The sequence below is a fragment of the Zootoca vivipara genome, chromosome 2 (assembly GCF_965207765.1).
Source record: "Zootoca vivipara chromosome 2, rZooViv2.hap1.1, whole genome shotgun sequence".
NCBI classification, from domain to species: Eukaryota; Metazoa; Chordata; class Lepidosauria; order Squamata; family Lacertidae; genus Zootoca; species Zootoca vivipara.
The window spans coordinates 109,760,090-109,770,572 of record NC_142584.1 but is presented as its reverse complement, the minus strand read 5'-3'; the positions used below and the strand labels follow the sequence as shown (position 1 = coordinate 109,770,572).

At 45.5% G+C, this 10,483-nt stretch overlaps 1 protein-coding gene across 1 annotated transcript; it reads right to left on the bottom strand.

Moving 5' to 3' along the window:
• Positions 1 to 4,832: 4,832 nt before the first annotated feature.
• Positions 4,833 to 9,971, bottom strand: LOC118076151 (tumor necrosis factor). Its single transcript, XM_035098749.3, has 4 exons — positions 9,212 to 9,971; positions 8,261 to 8,291; positions 7,237 to 7,302; positions 4,833 to 6,274 (listed from the first exon to the last, which is right to left on the bottom strand). Exons 1-4 carry the CDS (start codon positions 9,392 to 9,394, stop codon positions 5,850 to 5,852), a joined length of 705 nt encoding a protein of 234 aa, XP_034954640.1. The 5' UTR covers positions 9,395 to 9,971; the 3' UTR covers positions 4,833 to 5,849.
• Between the last annotated feature and the right edge of the window lie 512 nt (positions 9,972 to 10,483).

Below are 10,483 nucleotides of genomic sequence, written 5' to 3'. Positions count from 1 at the left end.
AAGAAGTCTGACTAGCCCAAAGTCACCCAGCAGCTGCATGTGGAGGAGTGGGGAAGCAAACCCGGTTCACCAGATTATGAGTCTACCGCTCTTAACCACTACACCACACTGGCATCGTCCTATGTTCCTAGACGGATGAACGACCTGGTTTAGGATGAGACAACTTCTAACAGGGTCACTGGCGGAGGAAGAAGGGCAGTAGTGCCCCCCCCATGCTGGGCGCCACGCCCCTGCAGGTGGAGTGCCATGCCCCCCGGTGCTGGAGCATGAACAGGGTAGATGCCTTTTTGGCTGAGCATCCCTGCTGGGTGTAGGAATTGAGAAGTTGGATTCTCTTTTGTTTGGCTTTTAAGAAACTACTGTACCTAAATCATACTTCTCAAACCAAGACGCGATCCGAAACGCAGCTAGCCTTCAAACATCCACATGTCTCTGAATTTTGCAAAGCAGTTCTCCAGCCGTACGATGTGTGCAAGCATGCCTATCCTCGGAGAAAGTGTGCCCACATTAGTATTCAACTATGCATAATGGGGGAAATTCCTTATAAATCTGCATGTTTGGATGACTTTATTAGACGAAATTCACACTAAAATGATGACAAATTTGCACGAGGTGTTTTTTTAATGCAAATTGCTGCAGAAATGTGGAGAATTAAATTTAAAACTGAAAATAATAATACAGTAATGTGAAACTGAAACTGAAAGATTTGTTTATCTGTAACTGGAAGCCATGAGTTTGATACAGTTAAATGCGGCTTGGGGCCCAAAAGCACAAATGAAAAGATATGCAATATGCACGAGCAGTGTGCTTCTTCTGCCGATGCTTCTAAGTCAGCCTTAGAATGCAAAGATTTGCAGGGAAAAAATGGAAGCTCACTTCTCTGCAAGGTCTATATTTATCATAAATTGGGGAAATCAGAACTCGAGCCTTCAGAAAAGGAAATGGGTACTTGCATGCCTCCTGGTTTTGGTTTTTGAGAGCTTTTCTGGTCTTCAAACAGCAACCAAAACTTCAGGAAATTCCCACAGTGAGAAATCCATGGGCGGCAAAATTTCCCACTGAGCATCACGAGTGATTCAGGCAGAGCATCAAGGATCCGCCCAGCAAGAGCTCAGAACCTGAAATGCGAGATATTGAACGCTCTTAACTAAATGCAATTTAAAGAAAACGGGTACACCATTCCCTAGTCAGAATGATCTTAAAAGGGATCGGTTCTGCTAAATGAGATGTGGATAGATAGACTTTCATTTCATTTCAGCATTTATGTGCCACCCAAGAGCAATCCATTTGTTTCAGCCAAAATGGAAAGTGAGATGACTAACACAGAAGCTGCACTCTACAATTCTATGATTCCATGATTCTATGACTGGGACGAACCCAGGGCAAGGCAGGAGTTGCTGGCTGTCTACTTCCATTCCTAGACATAAGTCTCGCCATCACCACCCCCATCAATTAGATTTGTTAGCTGCTTGTTGCACACTTCCAAGCCACTTGCAACATATTTAAGAACAATTCACCTTAGGGCTATGTTGTATTCTACACCATGCCGCTTAGCTCATATTTATCATGTCATAATAAATTGCATTACTAAGGACGCGGGTGGCACTGTGGTTTTTTGTTTTTTTAAAAAAGATTTTTATTGAAGTATGAGAATTTTTACATACATTATATTCTCTCCTTCCAATTTTTAATTTCCCGTACCATTTTTCCTTTCCCTTCCCACCCCCTCCCCCACCCATAATCCATTGGAAGGGTTCGAACAGTTGTCCTCAGCCACGGGCACAGTGTCTTTAATTTCCACTGAATGTCTTCTGGTCCAGTACTGTAGTTGTTATCCATTGAAGATAGGAGTTCCATCTGGTCCTTATCACAGTAGACTTGGCCTTCCATGTTATTTCCTGTGACATTACTGCCACGATGTCTGACTGAATAAATTCAAACAGATGATTAGTCCAGACCTCTACTGTCCATTTTTCTCTATCTTTCCAACCTAAAGCTATTGTTGCCTTTCCTGCTAGTATCATTGCTTTGAAGGTATGCTGGTCACCTTTCTCTATGGCCGTGTTTCCTAGTATACCCATTGTCATAAGATTGAAGTCTATAGGTAGCTTCACTTTAAAAACTTCATTAATAACCTTAAGGATTTTATTCCAAAATCCCCCTACCTCTGGGCATTCCCAATACATATGGGAGAACCATCCCTTGGCTTGTTCACAGTGCCAGCAGTTAGGGTTCAATCCTGGTATCATATTAGCTAGCTGGGCCGGAGTTCTATACCATTTAGAAAGAATTTTAGTTCGAGCTCCCTAAATTTGCTTACTTTAATCTCATCTATTCCTTTCATTATCCTTTCAAGCTTTGATTCGCTAATTTGTTCTTCCTTACTCCATATCTTTTGAATAAGTTGGGTTGTCAGTTCTTTATTTGTAATCATCCTCTTATAGATTTTACCTATCATTCCTTGTTTAGTTTTTTCCATTTGTTTATATAGTTCCTCTATTGGCTCTTCTAATCTCATATTTCCTATCTCTTGGGCTTTAAGAATTTTATTATATAACCCTCCAATTTTTAACCAGTATTGGTTACCTATGTTCTCTGTTACTTCCTGCAATGACTTTAAGGACTCTCCTCTATACATATCTTGGACTATGTGATATCCCTTAGCACAGGCATCCCCAAACTGCGGCCCTCCAGATGTTTTGGCCTACAACTCCCATGATCCCTAGCTAACAGGACCAGTGGTTGGGGAAGATGGGACTTGTAGTCCAAAACATCTGGAGGGCCGAAGTTTGGGGATGCCTGCCTTAGCATAAGAATTTTCCACCATTTGGGGTCATCTATTGCCTCGTATATGCTTTCTAAGGGTGCCCACAGTGAGATCCTTTTTAACCATATAGGTTGCCATCTCCTCCATATGCCTAATGCCAATTTCCTGGGTCCTATTGCAGATTTCAGATCTTCCTTTACATTATTTGTGAAGATTCCAAATCTTCCTGCACCGTTGTTGGCCTCATCCTCAAATCTGATCCACTTTTGTTTATTTTTTGCTCCAATTTCTAGTAAAGTTTTTAATTGGACGGCTTCATAGTAATTATAAATGTTGGGGAGGCCCCACCCTAATTCTGATTTGTGGTTATACACAAACCTCTTTTGTGTCCTTGATTTTTTACTTCTGAATATCCATCGTCTTATCTCACCATTCCATTGTTCCAATTGCTGTTTTTTCATCTCTAGTGGGATGGCTTGGAAAAGCTAACTTAGCTTGGGGACCCAGAACAGGCACTGTGGGTTAAACCACTGAGCCTAGGGCTTGCCGATCAGAAGGTCGGCGGTTCGAAATCCCCACGACGGGGTGAGCTCCTGTTGCTCAGTCCCAGCTCCTGCCAACCTAGCAGTTCGAAAGCACGTCAAAGTGCAAGTAGATAAATAGGTACCACTCCAAATGGGAAGGTAAACGGCGTTTCCGTGTGCTGCTCTGGTTCGCCAGAAGCGGCTTTGTCATGCTTGCCACATGACCTGGAAGCTGTACGCCGGTTCCCTCGGCCAATAACATGAGATGAGCGCCGCAACCCCAGAGTCGGTCATGACTGGACCTAATGGTCGGGGGTCCCTTTACCTTAATAAATTGCATTAATGCGATTTTGTGACGGTGGGGTGTTTATTGGAGCCTCAGTTTAATTTGACCTATCTAGCTTGCCTTCATGAAACCGTTGTCAGATATTATAATCCCCAAAGGCTTTAACTCAAAACTTTGGCTAGAGATGTGAATGCCTGAAACAATCTCAGAAGATTGGGTGGGGAGCCAGGTTCCCTCCCCCCAATTTTTGTAATAAATAAGGTGAGGGGATGGGTCGTGGGTGGCGCTGTGGTCTAAACCACAGAGCCTAGGGCTTGCTGATCAGAAGGCCGGCGGTTCGAATCCCCACGACAGGGTGAGCGCCTATTGCTCGGTCCCAGCTCCTGCCAACCTAGCAGTTACATGGCTGAAGAACTTGTCATCCATCTGGTCATCATCAGGCCCAGCTATGTGCCAAGTTGGCTTTGTTATTGCTAGGAGGTGTGAGCTTGAGCGCAGGCAGAGTAACAGCGAATTTAAAAAGGTAAAGGACCCCCGGACGGTTAAGTCCAGTCAAAGGCGACTATGGGGCCGTCAAAGGCGGCACTCATCTCGCTTTTCAGGTCGAGGGAGCCGGCGTTTGTCCACAGACAGCTTTACGGGTCATGTGGCCAGCATTACTAAATCGCTTTTGGTGCAACAGGACACTGTGACAGAAACCAGAGTGCATGGAAACGCCATTTATCTTCCCGCCACAGTGATACCTATGTATCTACTTGCACTTGTGTGCTTTCAAACTGCTAGGTTGGCAGGAGCTGGGACAGAGCAACGGGAGCTCACCCTGTCACGGGGATTTGAACCGCCAACCTTCTGATCAGCAAGCCCAAGAGGCTCAGTGGTTTAGACCACAGCGCCACCAACTCCTTATCCTAATTTAAGTAGATATCAGTAGTGATAGGGTGCACAATATATGGTTTACTCCATACTCAGTTACAGGTAGCTATGGCACTGTTGTTGGCTTAAACTTCTATCAGACCTAACCATTGGTCATGCTGACTGGGGCTGATGGGTGTCCAAAATACCTGGAGGTTCATGGATTCTCCATCATTGAAGTAGACAGTAGGCTGAATAACTGATGTTTTGTTGCTGGTGTTTTGCAATATTCATTTCATACTTTTTATGTTAAATCTATTTATGTTCATGAAATGTGTGTTTTGCTGTTGCTCCAGCTCAGAATCAATCCGTTCATTCATTTCAAGGAGTCAAAAAGGGTGGGTTGTGGTTTTTTAAAATTAAATAGTATCTCAGTTTTATTTCTTGGACTCATTTAAAGATTACACAACCAACTTATAATAACAGTTGCAGTTTCTCCGCAATGTGCAAAAAAGGAGACTACAGCAAAATAAATATCCGCATAAATAAATAAATAAATAAATAAATAAATAAACAACATTGTTTTTTAAACAATCAAGTCACAAGGTATTCTTTTCCTTTTGAAATCACCACTTTTGTGGCAACACGTGCAGGATTTCAACATGAAATACGCTATGTGCCACAAGAGTGAGCAAAATCATAACAGCCCAGATACTCTGGTGTCAGATTACATCTTCGATGTAAATATTACCAACAAAGAGAGGACATTGCCCGCAGGGCCATCCTCCCCCAAAATTCAGGAGCAGTCCATGTAACATACATAATTACACAGGTATATTCAATTATTAACAGATATACATAGTATATATATACAGCTGGTCCGAGTTTCTGGAGCTGGGTTCAAAGAAGCACAATTCCCCTTATTTAAGGTATTCACTTACAGCTCACAGAACCACCTCTCTCTCTCTCTCTCTCTCTCTCTCTCTCTCTCTCTCTTCTCTCTCTCTCTCTCTCTCTCTCTCACGCACACACACACACACAAGCGCACAATCACAAACCCACACCCTTGTTTCTACTGAATTATCTATATTTCATATTTTCTTCTGAATTGGTGTGACAAAAGAAGCAAGCATCCCAGATCCTTTCATACTTCCAACCACACGCCCACTGGCTATATAAATAAATACATAAATAAAAATAAATAAATAGGATTGATTAAAAATAGACAACAACAACAACAAGTAATACTGTGTCCTATCTTCCCAGAGCAGAAGTAACCTCCTTCACTGGGGTGCCAATTCAGAGTTCAGTCTCTTGTTTCTCATCCTCAAATTTGTATTTTGAATGGCAGAGGCTGGAGAAGGAGGAACAAGCGAGTTGTAACTATGGCACAGAAGGAGAGTCTTTTTTTCTTTCTTTTTTACTCCATGGCAACGATCCCAAAATATATCTGCCCCTGTTGGGCGAAGTCCAGATACTGAGGAGATTCGGTTTTGGACTGCAGGCGGTCCCCTTTGTTCAACCTAAAGACAGCCCCCTGGTAAATGGATTCAAACCACAAACGCTTGTGGCCCTGGGCGCTTCTTCCGCCCTCACAAGCGGACTTGATGGACTTCAGCAATTCCACGTCCTTGTTGAACTGCGAGGAAAACCACAAGATGGTGTGGCTGAGCAGCAATGGGGATTCCGGGCAGGTGTCGCTATGGAACATGACCTGAGAGTAGACGAAATAGAGTCCGGTCGAAGGCACCACGAGGGAGTTTTTGTCCAGCTGCATGCCGTTCTCAAGTATGGAGGGTGCCACATCTGTGGTCCAGACCAATTTCTGGCCATGGGCTCGGGAAGCTGCAGAGGGAAGGGGAAAACCAGTCAGCATCAAAGGTTTGTCAACATGTGCTAGGTCAAACCTAGCTTCGGCCTACAAAGTTTAGGTGTTGGTTCACTGAGGGCAACTTTGGTTTGACCTAGCGCTTTGGTGCAGCGGAGAGTGCAAGGCCAATCCTTGCTTTGGCAGGCCATTGGGCAAAACCACATTAACCTCCCCCCCCTCTCTCTGTGTGTGTGTGTGTGTGGCCCCACCAAACTCTGGCAGCAACTACATGGGAGAAAGGCCAAGCATATTTGTCTCAGAGAGGCTTAACGGAATGCTAAGTGTCCCTATTTTCCAGGGACAGTCCTGGATTTACAGAAGCCGTTCCAATTTCTGATTTGATCCTGGAACGTCCCGCTTTTCCTTAGGACATCCCCAGTGCTATTTTTCTAGAAAAGAAGTGCCAGAACTCACCACAAACCCCTCCTTTGTCCTCTTAATATGACAATGGCGCCCACCTGAGAGCTACCAGAACTGACTGAAAATAAAGCCCTGGATTTTCATTGGAGAAATGTTGGATGGTATGGTAGGACTTCCCTATTTTCAGCAGAGAAATGTAGGAGGGTATGGAATAGGGTGTCCCTGTTTGGTGGGTATGTTTCAGTGCTGGATTTTGCAGGAGACCTGGATTGAATGATGAGTCAGGCTGTGGGGAACCCAGATTCAAATGGAAGTTCAATGGCTAAGTTTCGACCAGCCATCATCTGTTATCCTAACTCAGGCATCCCCAAACTGCGGCCCTCCAGATGTTTTGGCCTACAACTCCCATGATCCCTAGCTAACAGGACCAGTGGTTGGGGAAGATGGGAATTGTAGTCCAAAACATCTGGAGGGCCGAAATTTGGGGATGCCTGTCCTAACCCAACTGGGCTAATATTTTAAAGCACTTTATATGCTCAACAACTCTGTGATCATTTGTTTAGAAAATCCCTCTCACCTAGGGCATGGGCAGCTGGTTTCCGGGACATCAAGGCTTGCACTTTCATTGTGGGGGGCAACCCTCCTGCAAAGACAAAAAGAGGACAGGTGGTCAGACAGTGCATCTTCTCAACTTACTTCCTTTAAGGATCCCACACGGGGCTTGGTTAACCTGCTACTGCAGCATTTTCAGTTGGCTGGAGAACCAGCATTTTAAAATCACCTGTAGGCCCTGCAGTACTGATGGTCTAGCCCGGGGGACCTCAGGCTTGTGGGATCTAATGCACATTTGACTACAACCCCAGGATCCAGCAAGCGTAAAGGTAAAGGTAAAGGTACCCCTGACCCTTAGGTCCAGTCGCGGATGACTCTGGTGTTGCGCGCTCATCTTGCTCTATAGGCCGAGGGAGCCGATGTTTGTCCGCAGTCATGTGGCCAGCATGACTAAGCCACTTCTGGATAACCAGCGCATGGAAACACCATTTACCTTCCCGCCAGAGCGGTACCTGTTTATCTACTTGCACTTTTGACATGCTTTGACTGCTAGGTAGGCAGGAGCTGGGACCGAACAACAGGAGCTCACCCCGTCACAGGGATTCGAACTGCCGACCTTCTGATCGGCAAGCCCTAGGCTCTGTGGTTTAGACCACAGCGCCACCCTCGTCCCCTTCCAGCAAGTGTAACACGGTGCAAAAGGCACACGCTAAGCACATGGTGCCTCTGAGCAGTTACTGAATGTGGACATTGGTTTTGAGAATCAGAGAGGCTGCTGTACACAGCATACGTTGAAAGCACATGACACCCTCCTAAGAATCCTGGGAACTGTAGTTTGTTAAGGGGGGCAGGGGTTGTAGCTTTTTAAGAGTAAACTACATTCCCCTGGATCCTTCAGGGTGGGGTGGGGGGAAGCCATGTGCTTTAAAAGTGTGGTGTGTACGTAGCCTCAGAACTGAGCCAAAGTCCTTGCACCCCAAAACCCATTGCCCTGACAGAATGGGGAGGTTTCTCTTAAGAATAAAAATTTGCTGCTAGGAAGAACTTACCAGAAAATGGGCTTCCGTTTTCCTTAGAGTCCTGAACAAAGAAAGAAATGGGAGAATGGGGTAAATACATTTGTAGCAACAACAATGAACAATATAGTGATAGTGCAAAATGAGCCAGAGCTAGGAATGTCCAATATGTTGGAGGCATGTTTGGGGTGTAAGAGTAACACAGCTTTCCAAATAGGCAGAACTATAGAGAAAAAAGAGAGCTAATTGCACATTAACTACCCTGCAGAGGCGCAACAGGCACATTTTTTGTGATATGTCCCAGAGGTGATGGTGGGCTGAGTCCAAGTAGATCACCAATTGTAACCTTGTGAATCTTTTCTAAAAAATTCAAATATCACAATCTTGGTTATTATTATTTTTAATTTGCCGTGGGATCCTTAATTTTAAAAGCTTTTATAAGGCAACAGCGCCCCAAATCAACGACGCTTTCAGGGTCTGGTGACTTCTGTCTCAGTGTATCTGAAGAAGTGTGCATGCACATGAAAGCTCATACCAATGACAAACTTAGTTGGTCTCTAAGGTGCTACTGGAAGAAAAAAAATTATTTTGTTTCGACTACGGCAGACCAACATGGCTACCTACTTGAAATTAGTGTGTGTCTTGGTTCTTGAAAAAGTCCCTAAATCTTTCAGCACCCATCAATGGGCTTGTTGGGGAGGGGGGACCAACTCAAATTAAACTAGCGTGAACTCATTGATGGTGGTGGTGATGGCCAACAACTCAGAGCTATTTATTTTATTTTTCCATTCATTTATTTCAGTCCATTGGTATCTCCCCTTTTCATCATTCAGGGACGGAGGATTTAGAACGTCTTTGCAAATTTCATTCAAACCCAGCGAATCTTTACTAATGAAGACCAACCCCTGATCTCTTTCTACCTCTCCCGCACACACACAGAGAGAGACACACACACAGAAAGAGAGAGATAGGCATGTTCCTTACCTGGGATTCAGACTGCTTGAAAGCGCCAAATTGCAAAAGCGCAAAGACGAACGTGGCGCCGAGCAGCAGCAGGAGGGAACAGATGCTGAGGCATTTCCAGCGGCTTTCTTTCTGCGGCTTCTCGCGCACCACGACCACGTTGCTCCCTTTCTCCACGTCGTACACCAAATGCTCGGAGCTCATAGCTGGCTGGTGCGTTTCGGCCAAGAGATGCGCTGCTGCCGCCGCCGCCGCCGTCTCCGTCGCTTGGCACGAGGTGGAAGGATCCAGGGAGGGTTCAAAATCAACAGGTGGAAAGCGACGGGCAAATCTTTCCGCCAGGCGGATTTCAGCCACGAGTTTAGATCAAAAGAGGCAAAAGCAGCTGATTCAAGCGGAGCGGAGTGGACTTTTGCCAAAAGCTACACCCGTTGGGAGGATTCTGCCAGCTTAAAAAAAAAAGTTTCCGCAGGTGTGCGTTGCGCTCCTGCTCTTCTGTGGCTTGAGTTCGCTTTGTGAAAGGGTGCTGGTTCCTCTCTCTGTGCCTGCCTGCCTCCTTTAACCCTCCTTTACTTCCTCTGCAGCTTGTTCGAGAGGAGAGCGAGTGCTTCAGGGCTGCTGCTGGCTCTGCCTTTTAAACTCTTTCGGGGACAGCCATTCAAACTTCCCCGCCCTCCCACAGAGCGAGGCTTCCAAGAGGAAGAGGAAAAAAGCTGTAACAGAAAGAGGAAACTGGTAATAGAAAGCTTGCTGCTTGCGGGGCATCCCCCAAAAGAGGCTCTCTGTGGCAGCGTGGTGTTGGCGCTGGTGACTTCGAGTGAAGGGTAGGAGCCCTACACACACACACACACACACACACACACACACACACTCTTCCAGCCAGGATAGGCAGTACTCTTAGAGAGACAACAGCTTGACTTGGTGTTTAGCAGATTCCCATGTTCAAGGAGCAAACTGTTTTGCCGTACCATTGAGAGAATAGTGTTAGCAGCCACTGAATTTCTTACCCACCCTTCACCACAAGGCCCCAGGGCAGGTTGCAATATTATTATTATTATTATTATTATTATTATTATTAAATCAGTATTGTGATTATTGTTCATAACAAGGCCAGGGGCAAAGAGGTGGGTCTTCAGCATTTTGCAAAAATCCCCTCTGCGGGGAGGGGATTCCACAGCTTAGGGGCTGCCACAGAGAATGCCCTCTCCTAGGTCATGAGCCCCCAAACTTCCAGGGGCGGGGGCGGAACGTAGCACATGAGGCCTGAGATCAGATCTCATGCCTTTAAAAGGA